Here is a 23,023-nt window from a genome sequence, read left to right as displayed (position 1 = left end):
CTTGTAATGCCTTTTTAACATCCAAATGGATCAAGACATTGACATCCCGTCGCATTCCTGAGATGACAAAGGCAATAATAGTAATAGTAGATTTGTTGATAACAATGCAAGCTGTTAAAAAAAACAACGAACAAAAACCCAACTATAATATCACACGCATCAATTACTATGGAAATGACAGGAAAGACAACGATAACCAAAAACAAACTTGCTGGATTCAAAGATTTGGAATGTACACATAGAATCTCACCAACACCAAAACAAGGGATATATCACAAGCTCAAAAGTTGTCTGAAATCTTCAATGTTTTGGTGTCCCATGCAAGGTTTGAAATATCGTGTCCTGCCATCCGAAAAGATGGTATTTATCGTTCTAATGTGGGACCGGCACCGGCATAGTGACTGCAAGGTTGCCGCGAGCTGCGGAGGGAGCAGCGACCCCGCCGCATCCCTCAATGGGGGTCACGGAGGGCCCTACAACCCTTTGCGAGGGTCGTAGAGGGCGCTACGCAGCGACCTCGCAACGTCCCTCAATGGGGGTCGCGGAGGGCACTGCGACACTCTACAATGGAGGGCGCCGTGACGGAAGTTGTGCTTATGTGGCAAGACGACCGAAGCAGTGGGGAGACAAGGGAAGCAGCGTTGACGTCTTCGGCTCGCTTGGACAATGTCGGTGATCGAGTGGACGGAGGAGGTCAACTCCCAACTTAAATCGATCAACGCCTAACTTTAATAGTCCAAACTGACTCCCTAAAATCCTATTATCCTATTAAAATATATAAAAATTTATTTAAAATTCTAAAAAGTTCTAATAAAATTTTGTATATTCCTGAAATTTAATTGTTTTGGTTTAGTTAATTTTTTATTTTTAAATATATATTTTGTATAATTAAAAATTATTAATAATAGTTATAAAGTAATTAAAAAATAAATAATTTTAAAAATTAATAAATATTTTATGAAATAATTTAAATTTTTTAATAATTTTAAAATTAAATATAAACTTAAACTAATCTATTTTTTAATATAATTCTTAAACATTTCAAATAAATTTTTAAAAATTAAAAATTTGCAAATACATTCAAAAAATAATTTAAAATTTTAAAATAATTTTATAATTATTTTCAGCCTCTATATAAATTTAGATTTAGTTTTGAAATTTAGGAATTATTTATTTTTAAAAAAAAATAAAAATTTAATAGGCATTACCTTATGAGAAAATATTGAAATATAAATTCAACATCTCAAAATTTAAAAATATAAAACATATTTAATAATCAAATATCAATAAAATTAATATACATTTATATTTAAAATTTTAGAAAAATATATTGAATTTGTATCGGCATGATATGATCGAATACCAAAATCATATCGTTCAAGTTCGGGATCGAAACTCGGCAGGTGGAGATTTTAAACTTTGGTCTCATGTCTCATGATTAGAAGGTGGTCAAGAAATGGTTCTCATGGTACTTCTGAGATACCAATACTAGGTTATTATTCGAGTAAAGGGCAAAAGAAGTTAGGTATCAGACAGTCCAAAACATATAAGGATAAACCTCATGACTCCCATCCGAGAATTGAAAAAAGGAAGCACTTATTGAGAAATAAGAAATGTAAGTGCTATTTCTGTGGTCAAGAAGGACACTTCGCTAGGGAATGCGCAAATGAGCGAAGAAATATCAAAAGAGTTACGTTATTTGAACAACTAGATATTCCTGATGACTGTGATATCCTATCTGTACAAGAAGGAGAAGCCCATAGTGATGCAATTTTTAGTATTTCAGAAAGAGAAGACGATGCAAATGACTTACAAAAGTCTATCCAAAGCCTACATTTAAACTCTATATATATGCTTGGCCAAATAGATGGCGGGTATAGACCACAAATTAAAATCTCCGAAGAATAGTCAAATTGTCTTCATGACTGGAAATTGAATAAGCAGATCGTGTCTCCCCAATCTACAAATTGTACCTGCTGTAAAAGAGCAACCCTACAGAGGGTTCCTTATTACTTCAACAAACAGGTACCAGTTGCTCCATCACCTCCTACCCCTTTTTTCCCCAAAAATTTAATTACAGGAGAAAAGATATTATATAGCCTGGTGTGAAGGGGAGATAGAAAGGTTACAAAGGGAGGTAGCCTACTATAAAGTGCAAGTTGAAGAACTATTGTTAGAAAAAGACCTGCGGAAGGATTTCCAAACTATGATGGAAGAAGAAGAGAATGAAGTTGCAAATATGCTTCTTGAAGAAACAACTAGTAAAGTAACTGCATTAATACAAGGCCCAAGAATGGCCAAGCAAGGAAATTAGCAAATTGGAGCTTATAGCACCAACCCTACAGGAGCTCAAGGGGCATCAGACCCGAAGGCACAGGACCAGATGGTGAAGGCCCTACAGGCCCTCTGTATCTCGCTCAACAATACCAGCAATAGCTTAACTCCTTGCACAATTCATACCTAATCACATTTAACGAAGGACAACGGATTGATCAAACTCTCTATGAATTACAACAAAGAGCAGCAATCCAAGCAACAAATTCCCTCTCGTAGCCTAAGTTGCTTCATGATCTAAAAAAGCAAGAATGCCTACGAAGGAGTTCTAAGGATAACTGGTGGAACGATTGGTACCCAACTTCAAATAGGTTGATGGGCAACTTGCCCAAGCCCACCTATTGCAAGATGTTGTTTCTAGAATAAACTCCTTCCACCTTTGATTCTGCGGACATGGTGGACCCTTCAAATCCAATGACTCATCCCCAAATCTTTAAAGAAGATTCGCCCTTATCTATGCTTTTTCTTAGGCGTACTAAAGAAAAGATTCCCTGTAAGTGGATAGTGTACTGTAAAGTAAAGCATATGCGTAGTGTGTTGTAAAGTAGACGCATATGCGTAGTGTGTTGTAAAGTAGATATTCCCTCTTATCTTGATAATGGAGCATGTGATGATGGAGCCCAATGAGCACCCGACATCCCCGCTATAAATAAGAGAGGTTTCCAACCCTTGCAGAGCATTCAAGCAATACTTGAGCCCTACTTGGGAAACTTGTAAGAAGATCCTTGAAAGTAATAATATCTGTGAGTTCTCTATCTCTGTCCTTATTATTATTATTTTCCCTGTTCCACATCACGCCACCCATAATCCGTTCCACATCACGCCACCCATAATCCACCTACTTGGTATCAGAGCTCATACAAAGAGATGTTTGGCTAATTTACCCACGTCCAGGTAACAATCTTGTAACCAGGTACTTTACCCCTTTTGTTCTTCTGAATTGAAGGTATTAAACAACCCAAAATTTGCAAAAGAACAAGTCCTAACTTGACTATAGGCACAGAGAAGCCGGAGTAAGTCCAAGGGCACACCTGTGTGAGCAAACCTGGGAAGGAACTACCTTGACTCAACCAACAAAAAATAAAGAAGCCTCGGTTATAAGTAGTTACTTTGGACTTCCTCATCCTAATCCATCTTGTTTTTATGAGCAATTATATCATAACTAGAAAAACCTACTCCTATCGAGACGCAATTATAGCCACTGATCAAATTGAAGCCCCCGCTGTTGGTTTTGCAAAACCAACTGACTATCAAGGCACCTCAGCAATTTAACCATCATCAAGCAAAATAATACGCAAATCCAACTCCTTGTCCAAATAGCAGAAGTGTTATGAGAGATACAAGAAGAATTAAAGACTACTGCAAAAGGAGGAAAGAGCCTTCAACACCCCCTTTGCCTGAAGATTTAATTGAAAAGCTTAAAAATCTATCCCTCGGACCAGCAGCAAGGCCAAAGGAGAAGCAAGGCAAGCTCAGGGTTTTTACTGATCCGTATAAAATATTAGAAGAAGAACAAGAAAAATGGCCACCAGAACAAGAACTGAGCAGCAAGTCACTGCAACTCTTTTATTTGAAGATCAAATTCGAGATTACCGAAGGAATCAACGAAGACTCTACAATACAAGACAGGCAACCAGACGACTGGGAAGACGCCTTATGGGAAGAACAAATCAAGGTAATAAACTTGAACAACAAATTGACCCGCAAGCACAGTTACAGCTATCCATGCAAGAGAGAACTGCCATAATACCAGCAGAGGTACTCTATCATTCCAGACGAGATGACGCCCATCATCGAGTATATGTGCCTAGGTCAGAAGAATCCCTTCTAGCAACCGATGGATCGAAGTTTTATCCAAGGAGAAAACTTTAATCAGCTGCAACAAAGCAGGATGCAATATATACACCTTGGCGTTCTTCAGGTACGCATACAAATACTACACAGGCAAAGGGAAGGCACTATGGCGTTAATAGTATTTCGGGATAATCGATGGCAAGGAGACCAAGCTATTTTGGCTACTATGGAGGTGGACTTAACCCAAGGAAGCCAAATGATTTATGTTATCCCTGAAATTATGCTTATTATTGGAGACTTTCTCAGAAATATTCAAGTCTCGATACTTACTAGGAGCTATGAAGCTTGGCACAATGGAGAAGCCAACCTTCTTATCACTAGAGGACTGGTAGGTAGGCCTTCTAACACCCCTAATGTTGGCTTTGCCTATGAAATACAGGGAGCGGTTGACTACCTTACTACCCATGGAGTAAATGTCTTACTACAAGGCTTAAATTGGGTCATACAACCCACCCAGGTAATAATTCCCATGCAACCATCTGAAGTAAATAGCCGGAATCTGATGGACGGGACAATTTCATTAAGTTTTCATAACTACAAAATGGCACAACCATCAAAACCACCTACATATAATGAGAAGGATGAAGAAATTCAGGACAATTAAGACGCATCACATGCTATAGCTGTCCTTGTTGAACAACCACCTGGTGTATTCGTTTATCAAGATGACCCTGAGCCATTATATAACAACAACAATACGGATAAAGCAACAGTTTATAATAACTTCCCCTTTATTTTGGCGCACAAGTTAACTCCTAATGCAATCATCCCTATCCAAAGAACTCCTGGAGCTGCTGGTTTTGATTTAGCATTCAATGAAGCACAAACGATAGAGCCCAGAGGGCGCGGTGTAGTATCCACTGGACTATGCCTGGAAATTCCCTGGGAATCCTATGGACGAATTGCAGCAAGATCAAGTGCAGCATGGAAGTTCGGCATTGATATTGGCGCCGGGGTAATTGATAGTGATTACAGAGGTTAAATCCTCATCATGGTTTTTAATCATTCTGACTTTCCTTTTCAAATTAACCAAGATAGATTGTTTAGCACAAATTATTTTTGAGCAACTTCTTATGCCAACAATTTACCTTTCTCCAACCACACGAAGCCATCAAGGTTTCGGACTACCACCGACAACTAACAAGGACCATCATAAAAGGCATCCCGGACACCTTAGGAGAGCCTAGTGGTAAGTTCGACTACTATGTTAATTATGCACTCTCTAACCCCTTGTCAGATCTAGAGCTCCCAGCACCATCTTGGGATGATAATACAATCACTACAACTCAATCCATCCTTAACAAACTGCTACCGCGAGAAAAACATTTGGCCTCAGTCTGCCTTGAGGATACTATATTCCAACAGGAACGTTCACCAGAAAACCATGCAGGGACTACAAGCTCATGGGCCAATGTACCCCGGTCCATGGACCTTTCTAGCGAAAGTATTGACATGGAGGACAAGTTCTTTGATCATATCCAGTATTTGGCAGACTTAACCATACCGTTTGCTGAACCACCAGTTTGGGACCCCTCTGATACTACGGATTGGATCAACCCATTCGCATTAGAAAATGGTGGGGATGAAGGAACCCAACTTCTTGCGGCTGGTTTTGAAACAACAGAAATGGAATACCCTATTCTGAAAAAACTAATGGAAGTAACAACAACCCAAGATGTGGAAAATCCATTACAACAAGTATATTTAACAAGCACGGTTATCTCACCCTACCGACCCCCAAAAGATACAGCTATGGGACCACCTGCTACCCCCCAGCAAGAGCCCATTATGGGTGGCGTGGTTTGGAATAGATTATGGGTGGCGTGGTGTGGAACAGAGAAAATAATAATAAGGAGAGAGAGAGAACTCACAGATATTATTACTTTCAAAGATCTTTTTACAAGCTTCCCAAGTAGGGCTCAAGTATTGCTTGAATGCCTTGCAAGGGTTGGAAACCTCTCTTATTTATAGCGGGGATATCGGGCGCTCATTGGGCCCCATCGTCATATACTCCGTTATCAAGATAAGAGGGAATCTCTACTTTACAGCACACTATGCATATGCGTCTACATTACAGCACAATACGCATATGCTTTACTTTACAGTACACTATCCACTTACAGGGAATCTTTTTTTTAGCACACCTAAGAAAAAGCATAGATCATTGGATTTGAAGGTTCCACCACGTCCGCAGAATCAAAGGTGGAAGGAGTTCATTCTAGAAATAGCATCTTGCAATAGGTGGGCCACTTGGGCAAGTTGTCAATCAACCTGTTTGATAGCTAGGTATCAATCGCCCCACCAGTTATCCTTAGAACTCCTTCGTAGACATTCTTGCTTTTTTAGTTCATGAAGCAGCTTAGGCTGCTGGAGGGAATTTGTTGCTTGGATTGCTGCTCTTTGTTGTAATTCATGGAGAGTTTGGTCAATCCGTTGTCCTTCGTCAAACGTGATTGGGTATGAGTTGTGCAGGGAGTTGAGCTCTTGCTGGTATTGTTGAGAGAGATACAGAGGGTTTATAGGGCCTTCGTCATCTCGTCCTGTGCCTTCAGGTCTAGATGCCCCTTAAGCTCCTATAGGGTTGGTGCTAAAAGCTCCAATTTGCTCATTTCCTTGCCTGGCCATTCTTGGGTCTTGTACTGATGCAGTTACTTTACTAGTTGTTTCTTCAAGAAGCATATTTGCAGCTTCGTTCTCTTCTTCTTCTTCTAGGTCTTTTTCTAACAATAGGTCTTCAACTTGCGCTTTATAGTAGGCTACCTCCCTTTGTAATCTTTCTATCTCCCCTTCACACCAGGCTATATAATATTTTTGCTCCTGTATTAAATTTTTGGGAAAAAAAGGGGTAGGAGGTGATGGAGCAACTAGTACCTGTTTGTTGAAGTAATAAGGTCCACAAAGATTGCAGACTGTTAAAAATCATCCAGGGCAATGGATCCTAGCCCTCTGTAGGGTTTCTCTTTTACAGCAGGTACAAATTGTAGATAGGGGAGGCACGATCTGCTTATTCAATTTCCAATCATGAAAACAATGACTGTTCTTCAGAGATTTTAATTTGTGGTCGATACCTGCCATCTATTTGCCCAAGCATATATATAGAGTTTAAATATAAGGTTTGGATAGACCTCTGTAAGCCATCTGCATCGTCTTCTCCTTCTGAAATACTAAAAATTGCATCACTCTGGGCTTCTCCTTCTTGTACAGATAGGATATCACAGTCATCAGGAATATCTAGTTGTTCAAATAACGCAACTCTTTTGATATTCTTCACTCATTTGGGCATTCCCTAACGAAGTGTCCTTCTTGACTACAAAGATAGCACTTACATTTCTTATTTCTCAATAAGTGTTTCCTTTTTTCAATTCTCTCATGGGAGTCATGAGGTTTACCCTTATATGTTTTGGACTGTTTGATACCTAACTTCTTTTGCCCTTTACTCTGATAATAAGCTGGTATTGGTATCAGGCTGCATAAAGAGAGATTTTTAAGTGATCTTTTGAACGCCGCATCTTTACATTCTTGCTCAAGAAACTTATGTGCAAAGATAACCCTGGGGAATACTCCTACTGTTAATCCAGGGTATTTTTCATAAAAGGGCAATTTGATTCGGTTGCCCAAGTCTCCTGGCATTTTGAACCAAAATTTCTCTGATAGCTCCGGTCCTGCATAAAGACGTCCTGTTTTGGCTGCTAGCTGCATGTAATCATTAATGTATTGAACAATATTTTTTACGTTATCACAAGAGAGTTTTTCTAAATCTTTATATGCAGTATCTTGTATAACAGTTGATCCTTATGATGGGTCTTTTGTAGAAAAAACTCTTCGTATTTGTGATAGAATGTTTTGCATACCTTCTCTTCTCCTGTTTGGATGAGAGCATCATATTCGGCTGGACTCATTCTCCATTGTATCCATGTAATTTTTTCTATTTCCCCAAGTAAATTTTCAATGTACTCAATTTTGTCTTTGGTGTCTAAATACATGGCTGGATATATGATTTTTGGTAATTGATTCCCATCGGGTGAATGCATCATCAAAAAGACCCAATTGTTCTGGAATAACGAATAGAGCTCCTCCATGTTGCTGCGCTGATGGGAGTGTCCATAATCAATTATTAAGCCCTCCTTTGAACTTAGCTTTTGAGGTTATTCATATATGGGTTGAAACTTTGGTGGGTCGTCCTGGCCTCTTGCTGGGGTCGGTAGGGTGAGATAACCGTGCTTGTTGAATATACTTGTTGTAATGGATTTTCCACATCTTGGGTGGTTGTTACTTCCACTAGTCTTTTCAGAATAGGGTATTCCATTTTTGTTGTTTCAAAACCAGCCGCAAGAAGTTGGGTTCCTTCATCCCCACCATCTTCCATTGCGAATGGGTTGATCCAATCCGTAGTATGAGAGGGGTCCCAAACTGGTGGCTCAGCAAACGGTATGGTTAAGTCTGCCAAATACTGGATATGATCAAAGAACTCGTCCTCCATGTCAGTACTTTCGCCAGAAAGGTCCATGGACTGGGGAACATTGGCCCATGGGCTTGTAGTCCCTGCATGATTTTCTGGTGAACGTTCCTATTGGAGTATAGTATCCTCAAGGCAGACTGAGGCCAAATGTTTTTCTCGCGATAGTAGTTTGTTAAGGATGGATGGAGTTGTAGTGATTGTATCATCATCCCAAGATGGTGCTGGGAACTCTAGATCTGGCAAAGGGTCAGGGGGTGCATAATTAACATAGTAGTCGAACTTACCACTAGGCTCTCCTAAGGTGTCCCATATGGGATGCCTTTTATAATGGTCCTTGTTAGTTGTAGGTGGTAGTCCGAAACCTTGATGGCTTCGTGTGGGAGAAAGGCTTGTCGCTTCATAAATTGTTGGCAGAAGAAGTTGCTCAAAAATAATTTGTACTAAACAATCACCTTGGTTAATTTGAAAAGGAAAGTCAAAATGATTAAAAACCATGATGAGGATTTCAACTCTGTAATCGCTATCAATTACCCCGGCGGCAATATCAATGTCGAACTTCCATGCTGCACTTGATCTTGCTGCAATTCGTCCATAGGATTCCCAGGGAATTTCAAAGCTTAGTCAAGTGGATACTAGACCGCGCCCTCTGGGCTCTATCGTTTGTTCTTCATTGGCTGCTAAATCAAAACCAGTAGCTAAAGGAGTTCTTTGGATAGGGATGACTGCATTAGGAGTTAACTTGTGTGCCAAAACAAAGGGGAAGTTATTAGAAACCGTTGCTTCCTCCGTATTGTTGTTGTTATATAATGGCTCAAGGTCATCTTGATAAACAAATACACCAGGTGCTTGTTCAACAAGGACAGCTATAGCATGTGATGCGTCTTAATTGCCCTGAATTTCTTCATCCTTCTCATTATATGTAGGTGGTTTTGATGGTTGCGTCGTTTTGTAGTTATGAAAACTTAATGAAATTCTCCCGTCCATTAGATTCCGGCTATTTACTTCAGATAGTTGCATGGGAATTATTGTCTGGGTGGGTTGTATCACCCAATTTAAGCCTTATAGGCTTCTTGTGCATAGGTTGCGATTCGGTAAGGTATTTACTCCATGGGTAGTAAGGTAGTCAACCACTCCCTGTATTTCATAGGCAAAGCCAACATTAGAGGTGTTAGAAAACCTACCTACCAGTCCTCTTGTGATAAGGAGGTTGGCTTCTCCATTGTGACAAACTTCATAGCCCCTAGTAAGTATTAAGACTTGAATATTTCTAAAAAAGTCTCCAATAGTAAGCATAATTTCAGGGATAACATAAATCATTTGACTTCCTTGGGTTAAGTCCACCTCCATAGTAGCCAAAATAGCTTGGTCTCCTTGCCATCGATTATCCAGAAATACTATTAACGCATAGTGCCTTCCCTTTGCCTGTGTAGTATTTGTATGCGTACCTGAAGAATGCCAAGGTGTATATATTGCATCCTGCTTTGCTGCAGCTGATTAAAGCTTTCTCCTTGGATAAAACTTCGATCCACTTGATTGCCATCGGTTACTAGAAGGGCTTCTTCTGACCTATGCACATATACTCGATGACGGGCGTCATCTCGTCTGGAATGATAGAGTACCTCTGCTAGTACTATGGCAGCTCTCTCCTGCATGGATAGCTGTAACTGTGCTTGTGGGTCAATTTGTTGTTCAAGTGTATTACCTTGATTTGTTCTTCCCATAAGGCGTCTTCCCAATCGTCTGGTTGCCTATCTTGTATTGTAGAATCTTCGTTGATTCCTTCGGTAATCTCGAATTTGATCTTCAAATAAAGGAGTTGCAATGACTTGCTGCTCAGTTCTTGTTCTGGTGGCCATTTTTCTTCAATTTTTCTTGCATCTCTTGTAACACTTCTGCTATTTGGACAAGGAGTTGGATTTGCGTATTATTTTGCTTGATGATGGTTAAGATTGTTGAGGTGCCTTAGTAGTCAGTTGGTTTTGCAAAACCAACAGCGAGAGCTTCAATTTGATCAGTGGCTGCAATTGCGTCTCAGTAGGAGTAGGTGTTTCTAGTTATGATATAATAGCTCATACAAAGAGATGTTTGGCTAATTTACCCGAGTCCAGGTAACAATCTTGTAACCAGGCACTTTACCCCTTTTGTGCTTCTGAATTGAAGGTATTAAACAACCCAGAATTTGCAAAAGAACAGCTCCTAACTCGGCTATAGGCACAAAGAAGCCGCAGTAAGCCCAAGGGCACACCTGCGTGAGCAAACCTGGGAAGGAACTAGCTTGATTCAACCAGCAAAAGATAAAGAGGCCTCGGTTATAAGTAGTTACTTTGGACTTCCTCATACTAATCCACAGAACACCAACACTTCCAATGAAATGAATGGCGAGTCCAAAAAGTAGAATACCCCATACCCAAATATTTCAGTAAGAAACAAAATTACCAGAGCAAGAAAATTTTTATTTGAGCATACCACTAATTACTTCTCCATCTGAAGGCAAACCACTTGAAAAGTGTACATGTAACCGTGTCATACGCTTAAGACCAGATTGTAAAATCGACTCCAGGTTTCTTCTGTAAGTTCCATGAACACAAACTATAAAGTAAATTAATTAGCAATTGGGTTCACAATCTCAGGATCTTTATAATAAAAACCAATGGTCATTATGTTTATTGTCTTTACCTGGAACTTGATCGGCTGACAGGATTAGCTTTAGTAGACTTTCTGAGCTGATAGTCTACCAAAAAATTAAACAAAAAACAAACAAGTAAAAGGCAAGAACCCAAAGCATGTGATAGACAGTGTTAACTGATATAGCATCCAGACTGGGGAAAAACTTAAAACTAGCTTTTGTTAAGTAGAAAAGCATGGATGCACTTATTCAGCTTGCCCACCCAAAAGCAAAACTAGTAGGCATCTCATACTTGATCCTTCAAGTTCATATTTGCCCATTTTATGTTTCTTAGAGTCACTAGGAGGCTTTCTAGCAAAAAAATATAATTGCAAAAGAGTTCAGTTGTCTGTGATGGAATGATAGTTTCTTGCCTTTTAGAAGTGATGGAAGTAGAGAAGAAGATAAAGGAGCAAGTAGTAAGTATTTAATCAGTGGGCTTGATGTGGTTCTTAAACATCAGGCCTGAGACCTCATGCCTATCATAATCCTTTCGTGCATTGCACTGAGGAATAGTCGCACAGAAATATGATTTATTATGGATATAAACAAGGATCTTTTTAAGCAAACTTCAAATAGTTGGGATACACACAATATTGTTGTTGGTGTACAAGAGCTTTTCGGCTTTACAAAAATAATAACAATAAATATAAAAAGAAGCTAGAATGTACCAAACTAACTCTAGCTCCAAGCTGTCACTCTTGAAGCCCTTGCCTCAGACAAATGTGTCCATGCACATGTTGCCAAGCTTTCAAGAATAATAACAAAATTTACTTTTTGTCATTTCAACAATGTGGGTTGCATCACTCATGAAAAACATTCTATTCTCATGGGCTTACACTTGAATTTTCTTGAATAACATGAAAATATTTACCAAGAGAGGATCTTCAAAAAAATAAACCTTAATATATTTTTGGGTGATAAACCTTAATTTGATTTACTGTATCCTTATTTTACTTGATTTTATCCAATGGAAATCCAGGCAAGTATTTAAATATGCATACGACATTGTATATGGCATACCTCATTTGCAAGCTCCCTTAAAGTACTAAAATTACTAACTAATTAAGAAAATGATCCTGATGTAGAGCATACACGAGTTTTGTTTTTTTGTTTTGGGATAATTTGATGTAACTATAACATAAGAGACATGAATAGTTAACTAACGGCATTTCTTAGCACCTACACATCACATGGTGGTACTAGCCATGCAACCGGATATGCCACAAACAAATGATAATCTCACATTATTAGGGTATAAATATAGGATCCCTAATGAACAAGGTTTAAAATCTCAACTCATGTCGAGGTTTCGGTCCTGGACCAGAATGATACGGTTTTAGTATCGTATCGTGCTATGCCGGTATGATTTCGATATTTTTTAAATATAAAATATATAAACTAAAAATAAAAAATTAATCTAAATATTTAAAAATATATAAAAAAATTAAAATATATATTAAATTAACATAATAGTTTTATTAGAGTTTAATTAAGATTATTTAAATTATACTAATTATAACTGGGAGTTGATTGAACTTATTAACATAAGTTTTTTAATTAAAAGCATTGTTCCTATTCTACCTTTGTCGCTGTTGTGCGCCGCCTCCACGGTGGCCGCAAGGTCATCGTGAGGCCATGGCATGGCCTCCGCAGTGGCCGCGAGGCCATTACGTGGTCTCCGCAGCGGCTGTGAGGTCATCGTGTGGCCTCCGCGGCGGCTGCGAGGCCATTGCGTCACCTCCGCAACAGCCATGATGCTCGCACGTGGCCTCCACGCCCGCGCGTAGCCTCAATGGTTGCTGCAACGGCCACGCGTGACCTCCACAATGTGTGCACAATGCCTTGCCGCGGTACCTTAGGCGTGTCAGTGCCTATTTCAGTAGCGGAATGAATTTTTTCACACGTGTGGAGCGACACAGCATGATATTTTAAACCTTGCTAATGAATATAAACTAAGAATCAGAGCCAAGGGGATGATTTTTAACCATATCGGCCTAGTGTGGAAGAAAATTAACATTTAATTACCATTTTTCATGAATGTGAGTTAGACCTCAAGTAAAGTTACAACTCATAAAATCATACTCCAAAATTTTAGAAAAATCAATCAAACACCTTACCTGATTTGATTTCCACATAAGCTTGAGAAATCTTTCCTTTTAAAATAGTCAATAAAGTACTAAGGCATTTCGAGTAAAGTCAGACTATTAATTTAAAAAATCTTCATCATCTATTTGAAATCGACTAGAATCATATCCATCTACCATCGATTAATACTATTTATAATCTATCTTTATCCCTCACATTTCTCTTTACCCCTAATACCTTCCAATCTAATAGAGTTAACTTTTCTATCGAATTAATTGGTATCTTAAAAAACTTCAATACCATCAACAGCCTATTTTCTCTCATATTTTTATAGATGAGAATTTCATCTAATTATTTTCATAATTTCCATTTTATCCTTTCTAATAGCTTTCTATGTCCATCTTAGCATTATCATCTCTACTCCATTAAGTTTTGATATGTATTACTCAGCAATACGTGACTCTGATCTAAAGTATAGGGAATTATACCAGAATTGTCAAATATTCAAATTAATGATCACGCATGAACTCTAGATGCTCTTCTCCATTTTAATGACAAATTCTTTTTATCCTAGTAATTATATCTTCATCAACATTGCTTCTTATCGAATAATGGGTCTAAGATATTTGAATCTCTTACAAGGATTTCATGCTTACCATCTTAATTATTCGATTGATTCTTTTCTTATTACTAAAACTTAATTTTACATATTCATTTTTCTCTCTACTTGCTCCTTTACTTTAAACTTTTTCTTCATGATTCATACCTTGAATCTAATTCAATTATAGTCATCAATTATCATCTATGATAACATACGCCAAAGATGTTTATTTGTTATTCTATCTAGTACAAGCATAAAAAAGTAGAGACTTAGGCATGACCCTTGATGTGGAAAATCATCTACAATAATCTTAATAGCTCAAACACTATCAATCAATCTACATATCTTATATCACATTAGCATACAACAACAACAACCAAGCATTTTCCTACTAGGTGGGGTTGGCTGTATGAATTTTTTTACGTCATTGAGCTCTATCTCCTACTATATCATCATTTATATTTAAATAAATTTTATCTTATTTTATTGTTGTTAACCAAGTCTTTTTTGATCTTCCTCTTTCTCGTTTGATATACATGTTTATCATAGTTTCACATCGCCTATCTGGAGCATTTATTGGTCGTCTAAGTGTTAGAATGTATACTAAAAGTCTAGCTTTTTGTATAAACATTTATTTTGAAATAAGAATCACATTGGTCAAATGTCTACATTTATGCTAAGTGTAATTTTCCATTTAATTTATATTACAGATAACATAGTGTGAGGAGACACACAGAAGATCATGTTATCAATTCCTTATAAATTATAAATAGTAACTCACAACCAAGATGGAATGGGACAAACCATTGGAATGGTTGTAGTGTAATTTGGTATTAGTTTATCTTGACTATAAAATTACACTAGTACACTATGAGTGTATTGAGCAGGACCATTTGAGGTAGTTTCTTTTTATACTGACTACATAAAAGAACAAAATCTCTGTTATTATGGAAGTGTGTACTCTTAATCATGATATAATAACAAACACGTATAATTAATATTTATTTTTTTAATTTATCAAAGGGTGTGATTTAGTTCGTTAAATCAATAGGCCCGATAAGTTGGGAAATGATATTATTTATATGGTGTGTTGTTCATTATACAATGAAACTGTGTCCTAGTAAACTAGGTTGATGATGTCCCCTTGAGGAGCTCATAAAGATTGTCATGTAAACCCTGCAAGTGGACTTAGTCTGACATGACAATAAGGTTGAGTGGTACTACTCTTGGAGCTATATATTAATTAAGTGAGTTGTCAGTAACTCATTTAATTAGTGGACATTCAATATCTTAAACACAGGGAGACAAACGCACTCATGATAAGAAGGAGCTCATATTGTAATATAGGATTGATGTGGTAGTGCAATAATAACTCTTTAGTGGTATGAGTTATTATTGATGAACTTGAGTTGGGTGTTCGGGGCGAACACGAGAAGCTCAAGCTCATCGCAAGACTAAAATCAATTTCTCCTCTCGGTCCCTGTTGTAGCCTCTTATTTATAAAAGTCTTATATCCACTTAAAGTCAAGCTTCTTACCCATCTTGTTGTGGTCGGCCAAGCCAAGCTTGGAGCTCAAGCTATGGCCGGCCAAGCCAAAGAGTGGAGCCAAGTTTATGGTCGGCCAAGCTTGGAGCTCAAGCTAGGTGACCGGCCATATTAAAATAAAAGGATATTTTAAATTTTAAAATCTTTCCTTTTATACCTTTCTACAAAGCATTAAGAGAGAGGTTTGATATCTTTCCTTATTTGTAGTTAAAAGGAAGATTTTAATTTTTGATAAAACTTTCCTTTTTTGTAACCATCCACATGTTTTAAAAGAGATATTTTAATTTATAAAATTTTCCTTTTATAACCAACAAGGGATTTAAAAAAGAAATTTTTTATTAAAATTTCTTACCGGAAACAAATAAGGAAGTTTTAATTTTATGTTTAAAACTTTCCTTATTTGGAGCACAAGTATAAGGCCGGTCATGACAAGCATTAAAGGAAGTTTTAACTTTTTTATTTTAAAACTTTCCTTTTTAGTTATTGGCAAGGAATATAAGGAAGTTTTAATTATGTTTAAAACTTTCCTTTTTTGCCGACCAAAGATTATAAAAGAGATGAAGGGGTGTCTCATGAGATAACACATCTTCTATTCCTCTCTTCCAATCCTTTGATGGCCGACCCTTGTCCTTTTCTCTTCTCCTTTTGTTTTCTTCCTTGGAGGTCAGCGGCATCTAGTGTAGTGATCTCTTGGTGGCCGGTTGCTTGAAGGAGAAGAAGAAGAGAAGGAAGCTCTCTTGTCTAGCATCCCTTGGAGGTTAGTTGATGACCGGATCTAGGAAGCAAAGGAAGAAGTTTAGGTGGATTTCATCCTGGAAGATCGTCGCCCACACAACGTCCAAGAGAAGGAGAGGAATACAACAGAAGATCAAGAGGTCTATAAGCTACAAAAGGTATAACTAGTTATTAGTTTCCGTATCATAACTATTTCATCTTTTGTATAGATCTTGAAAAACCAAACACAAGAGGTTATCGGTTTTAAGTTATCGTTTTTGTTATGGATTTTATTTTTCGATTTCATGTTTCGATAATGTGTTTCTATTGAGGTCTCTGTAGTTAAACCTAGTTTACTGCAAGAAGTTAAATATCCGATTTCTTTGAGAGACTTTGTCTAGGAAGTGGTGGATGATCCCATACCCAAGAAGGCCTAGTGTCTCGCCATGTTTAACCTGGAAGCCGATCTTTGAAATAGATATTTGATTGACTTCTGTAATATGGTTTAACTTAAGAAGATCACATCGGTTAAACTTGGAGTAAAAATGTTAAGTATCGTTTCCAATCCAAGTTTAATTTCTGAAGGACAATTTGGATTAATAATGTTAAGCATCGTTTGCAATCCAAATTTAACTTCAGTAGAGCGCATGGGTAGCTAGGATAGTTCTATGCTTGTACAAATTTTGTACAGGGGAACTAGGACGGTATTCCGAGTAGCAACCAACACTAAGTACATGTCCGTACCATCTTAATCGTGTCTCTCGAAATTTTTTCTCAATAGATGCAACTCCGACTTTCTCTCTAATGCTCTCATTTCTTATTTTGTCCATCCTCGTATGTCCACACATCTACCTTAACATTCTCATCTCTGCATTTCTCATCTTCTGCTCATGTGCTCGAGTCATAACCCAACATTCAACTCCATAAAATATAGCAGGTCTAACTGCGATTTTATATAACTTACCTTTAAGTTTAAGAGGTACTTTACGGTCACATAAAACACAATTATATATATTCTGTCTTTAATCTACTAAGCTTAAAACTTTTCCCTTCTAGTGTTTCCCGCTAAGATTCTAGTTTAGCATTTACTACTTCACGTGTTTCATCTACCAAAATAATATCATTTGCAAACAACATGCACCACGGTACTGTGTCTTGAATGTGCGCAGTGAGTTCGTCCATAATTAGTGTAAAAAGATAGGAACATAGAGCTGATCCTTGATATAACCCTATCTTTATTGGAAATGCTTCAGTTATTCCGCCTGAAATCTTTACTCTGATCGTTACATCCTAGTACATATCCTTAATTAGTTCAATATATGTTACGCTAACACCGCTCTTTTCTATAATTCTCCATATAATTTCTTTTGGAACTCTATCATAAACTTTTTCTAAGTTAATGAATACCATGTGTAGATCTTATTTTTGCTCCCGATATTTTTCAATTAATTGCCTAAGAAGATGTATAGCTTCTATTGTCAACCTTCCAGGCATGAACCTAAATTGATTTTCGGTCACTGTGATCTCCTTAATATTTTTTCTATTACTTTTTCCTAAAGTTTCATAGTATGACTCATTAGTTTAATACCCCTATAGTTTGCACAATTTTGTACGTCTCCTTTGTTCTTATATAAGAGAACTAGAGTACTTATCCTCCATTGATCAGGCATTTTTTTTCGTTTTCAATATCATATTAAATAATTTTATAAGTCATTCAATACCTTGTTTCCTAGGCACTTCCATACTTCTATCGGAATATCATCTAGTCCAACGGTTTTTCCATTGTCCATCTCATTTAAAATTTGTTTTACTTCTAAAGTTTGAATTCTACGATAAAAATTAAAATTTCTATGCTCATTTGACCTACTTAAATTACCTAAGTTAAGTTGGTCACTTAAACCTTCATTAAAAAGTTGATGAAAATACCTCTTCCACTGCTCTTTTATTTCTCTATCGTTTACTAATATCCTATTAGATTCATCTTTAATATATTTTATTTGGCTAAGATCTCTTGTTTTCCTTTCCCTCACTTTAGTTATTCTACAAATATCTCTTTCCCCTTCTTTTGTATCCAATTTTTGATATAATCGTTCAAAAGTTTCATTTTTTGCTTCACTCACTACTTTCTTAGCTTCTTTCTTGGCTATTGTATATTTTTTAAAAATTTTCTCGTTCTTACAAATATATAATTCCTACTCACCTAAAAAAGTAATAACAATGTAGAAAAATACTTTTTTAATTCATTGCTAAAATTATGTTTCTCTATTTGCAAATTTATAAGACTTGAATACAAAGCTTTTAAACACTATTTGAAGATATTATTTAGCCCACACAAATTCTCCCTCTATTTATTCTCCATAGGGAAATTACATTTGCAAAGACATTGCAACATCCCAAAGGGAAATTAAACAAAAAATTCAATTTAGAATTATAATAACCATGTCTAGACAAAGAAAAAAAGTTAGTAAAACTCTATGGTGGTTTAGCATAACATTCAATCCTTTATATAATAATCATATACCCATGTGATATTTGCATAAATCTAAAATTATAATACATTTTTAAAAATAATATTGTATTTAAAATTTAACTTAGAAAGGGTAAGAATTAAAAAATTGATTTCATTGTCATTTTATATTTTGTAAAGAAAATTTAGATAATAATGTCTAAAAAATGTTTACTTTTATATTAAACTTTTTAACCAATTTAGATTGCAATTAATCTACCATCTCTCTAGGACTATATAATTTTTATGTTGTTATAAGTATAGTCGAATGTAAAAAAAAATATTGTAAAAGATATTTTTGTTGATATTAATACTTTGATTTTTATATCTACCATTTAATTTCTTTATATAATTAATTTAGATCTAGATATTTTTATAATTATTTAAATTATAGATTAGAAAACTAAATATATATTTTAGATCGCTTTGCAAGTTCACAATTTTTATAATAGTGAGAATTAAATTTTAGTATTAATTGAGTTGATGTGTTATAATTAATATTTTTTTAATTCATAATAAAAGATTTTATAATTTGTTAGTGCAAGTAAGCAACAAGTAAATGAACTAGAGTTTTGATATATGAAAGAATTTAAAGTTAGTTATTGTGTGATCTAACAAGTATTCTAAGAGTAGTGCTCTAAATGGCGGTCACCTGATAGATGGGCATCAATCGCGTGCTTTAGGCGGTAACTCACCTCCTTCCACAACCATCGTGCCTGGAACTGCCACCGTCGTTGCTGCCATTTCGACACCACAACTCCTCCAGACGCATAGCCTAGGCCCAACGACGAGTCTAGATGCATCGTGCAAGCCCGAACACATTGTTTGTGCTTAACAACGGGCTCGAAAGCGTCACGCGACCTAGTGATGCAGTGACGCATATGGACACGTCGTGCGAGCCCGACGATGCATCCGGACGCGTCACACAAGCTTGACAACGCTTCCAGACACATCGCGCGAGTCCATCGACACGTCCACACGCGAGCCCGGACGCATCGCCCAAGAATGGGCCCGTAAGGGTCGCCTGAAAGCATCGCCCGAGCCCCACGGCCAGGCGACGCGTCGCATGACCACAGCGACCCATCAGACTCGTCGCCTTGCCAAAACAAGGTACGCGGTTTACTTAAACATTAAACTAATAATTTTAATCAACTTCTAACTATGATTGGGATAATTTAAGTAGACTTAAAAGCATAATAAAATTATCTCATTAATTTAATATATATTTAAAAATATTTTTTTATTTCCAAATATTTAGATTAAATTTTTTAATTTTAATTAATATATTTTATTAAAAGTAAATATAAGAATAATGACTATTTATAATATTATATATAAAAAATAGTAAAAAAAATTTAACCGCATAAGCACCACCTAGGCGGCCGAGGTGATAGGTGGCTATTAACCGCCCTACCACCGCCTACCGTCATTTACAACACTAGCCAAATGTAGAAGAAAACTTGACATATACATTACAAGAGCAATACAAGAGAAGTCGAAGGAGTGGACATTTGATAAGTCAAAAAAAAAGTTCAAATAGGTTAAGCGGACATTTAGCAAGAGGAAGAAGTCCCGGTAGTTCAAGGACAACAATATACAAGTAGGTAAGAAGTCCTAATAGGTCGAGGACAATCAAATACGAAAATAGGACCTTTTTAGCAAAGAAGAGTGTGAGGGAGGGGGAGCAACTTTTATTCTGAAACGAGACTAGCCTCTTACAACCTAGGCACTTGACCAAGAAACCAACAAGTGTTTTGAAGCTAAAGTCAAATAAGCAATTGATTGAAATTAACTGGGCAATAAATAGTTAACTAAATTTGGCTTCTTAAGCCATAATAATAGTTGATCGAAATGATTTTTATTTTTATTCTTCTCTCGTTATTATCCAATTATTTTATCTCAAACATTCTATACTAGAAAAATAAAAACTTAGTGACCAGATTTCAAGACTTAATTAACCGCATTAACAGCAGTCAATAGACAAGTCAAAATTCAAAAAACTCAATTTTAACTTGAGCTAGTCAACTAAATTCACTAAGGTGATCGACCAAAATGAGTCTTACCAACAATATTTTTCGACATAAAATAAGATATTCCGATTTATTCAAAGTTGGTCGATCATATGGTGACAAGTGGTCTACCACATGATAAAGTCATATTTGGTTTACCACGTGTAAACTTAGTTGACCACTTGCTCAGTCAGCAATTGCCAGAGACAAGGTTAGTGATAAAGATCAAAATTCGAAACTTACTTAAGTTAGTCAACCATTTGCTCAGTCAATAGCCAACAAAGCAAGAAGATAAAATCTGAACAAAATTGATCCAATTTAGTTAACTGCAAAGTGGTCGACCAGATGACATAATTAGAAACCGACCCAGATAAAGCGCCATACGTGGTAACCAATTTAGCCAACCAATATGCAAAAAGTGGTTGACCACAAGATTTAAAATTTTAACCCGTGCCGAGATTTTAGTCCTCAATCGGAACGATATAGTTTCAATATTTTTTAAATATAAATATAAATGTATATTAATATTTGATTATTAAAGATGGTCATATTTTAGAATGGCTAATTTTTATTTTAATATTTTTTCATAAAATAATGTCTATTAAATTTTTATAAAAAATATTTTAAAAATAAGAAATTTTTAAAATTTAAAACTATAAAAATAATTATAAAATTATTTTAAAATTTAAAATTATTTTTTTAATGCATTTGTAAATTTCAAATTTTAAAAATTTCATTTGAACTGTTTAAGAATTATATATTTTAAATTTTTTAGATTATTTTAAATTTATGTTTAATTTTAAAATATTTTAAATTATTTTGTAAAATATTTATTAAAATTTAAAATTATTTAAAAAATTTCGAAATAATTTTTAATATTTTATAATTATTATTAGTAATAGTTTATTTATAAAAAATAGATATTTAAAAAATAAAAAATTAACTAAACCAAAAAAACTAAAAATATCGCAGTTGCGGTGACCGCAAAGATCATCGCTATATAGCAATTACTAAAGAGGGTTTTAGGAACATATAATTTTTATATATTTTAATGGAATAATTTAATTAGGATTTTAAAAATTTTTTTATTATTTATTTAAATTAGATCATTAAAAAATAATAATAAAAAAAAGATAGCCCAGTGCACGAAACTCCCGCAATACGAGTTCCAGGAGAAGGATCCATTGTACGCAGCCTTATCCTGTTTTTTGTAAAAGGCTATTTCTAGGATTCAAACTCGTAAATTTTATGTCACAAAGCACAACTTTATTTTTGCGCCAAGGTTCCCCTTCAAAAAAAAAAAATTTATTTATTTATTAAAAAATTAATAACATAACTAAATAAATAAATAAAATATTTATTATATATTTTTGAAATTAAAATAAAAAAATATTTAATTAATTAGATAATTTTATTAGGATTTAATTAAGCATATTCCAATTATCCTCTTCTATCATGGGAATTGTTTTAATTTTAAAAAAAAACATTTAATTGAAAAATCGATCGAGACCGACGCGACCACAAGGGTCGCGCGGGCGCGGGGGTCACATGGCCCTCCGACGTGGAAGCAATGGTCGCGCGGCCTTCCGACACGACCAGGGGTCACGTGGCCGAGGGGGTCGCGTCGTGGCCGAGCGGCCCATCCAACACTACCACAAGGTTCGCGCAGCCTCTCCGTCGCGACTGCGGGGTTCGCGCAACCCCTCTGACACAGCCATGCGGCCCCTTCGGCGCAACCGCGAGGTTCGCGCGGCCCCTCTGGCATAGCCCCTCCTATGCAACTGCAGGCATCGCGACGCCCTTACTACGTAGCCACTGGCGTCGCAACACCCCTCTACACAACCGCAGTCGTCGGACGCCCTTCCTACGCGGCCATAGTCGCGACCCCCCTCTAGCACGGTTGCCGACGTCATGACTCCTCCATGGTAGTAGCGAGATTGGTGCCAGGTTCGTGCCAGAGCGGGTCGACAGGTAAAACGAAATGTTCCACCCGTTTCGATCGGCTCAGCATGAGATCTCAAACCCTGGTTGACCATATAGGCTATCGGACCAGAATAACAAAGTTAGTTAATCATAATACGTTGCGGATAACAATATCTCTTGAATTGGTTGACTAGAATGGACAAATTGATTAATCAGATCATACTAAACTGCAACTATAAATAGAGGCTTCTTGTGTTCATCCAAGACATTCACAAATAATCAAAAATCATTATGAAATCATACAAAAGCCCTCAATCCTTCTAT

The 23,023-nt window shown here is 36.4% G+C and overlaps 1 protein-coding gene across 2 annotated transcripts in view; it reads right to left on the bottom strand.

The window, feature by feature from the left end:
• Positions 1-23,023, bottom strand: part of LOC122027121 (tRNA 2'-phosphotransferase 1-like) — a 38,649-nt gene that overhangs the window by 2,897 nt on the left and 12,729 nt on the right. For both annotated transcript variants that reach the window (XM_042585980.1, XM_042585978.1), the window contains exons 5-7: positions 11,324-11,378; positions 11,114-11,236; positions 1-57 (exon numbers count right to left, since the gene is read on the bottom strand). In XM_042585980.1, the coding sequence (XP_042441914.1) occupies positions 1-57; positions 11,114-11,236; positions 11,324-11,378 (235 nt within the window). The remainder of the gene's footprint in view (positions 58-11,113; positions 11,237-11,323; positions 11,379-23,023) is intronic.

This window comes from Zingiber officinale, chromosome 10A (assembly GCF_018446385.1).
Source record: "Zingiber officinale cultivar Zhangliang chromosome 10A, Zo_v1.1, whole genome shotgun sequence".
NCBI lineage: Eukaryota > Viridiplantae > Streptophyta > Magnoliopsida > Zingiberales > Zingiberaceae > Zingiber > Zingiber officinale.
Note: the sequence above shows the minus strand (reverse complement) of the source record. Positions and strands in the feature narration are given on the sequence as shown.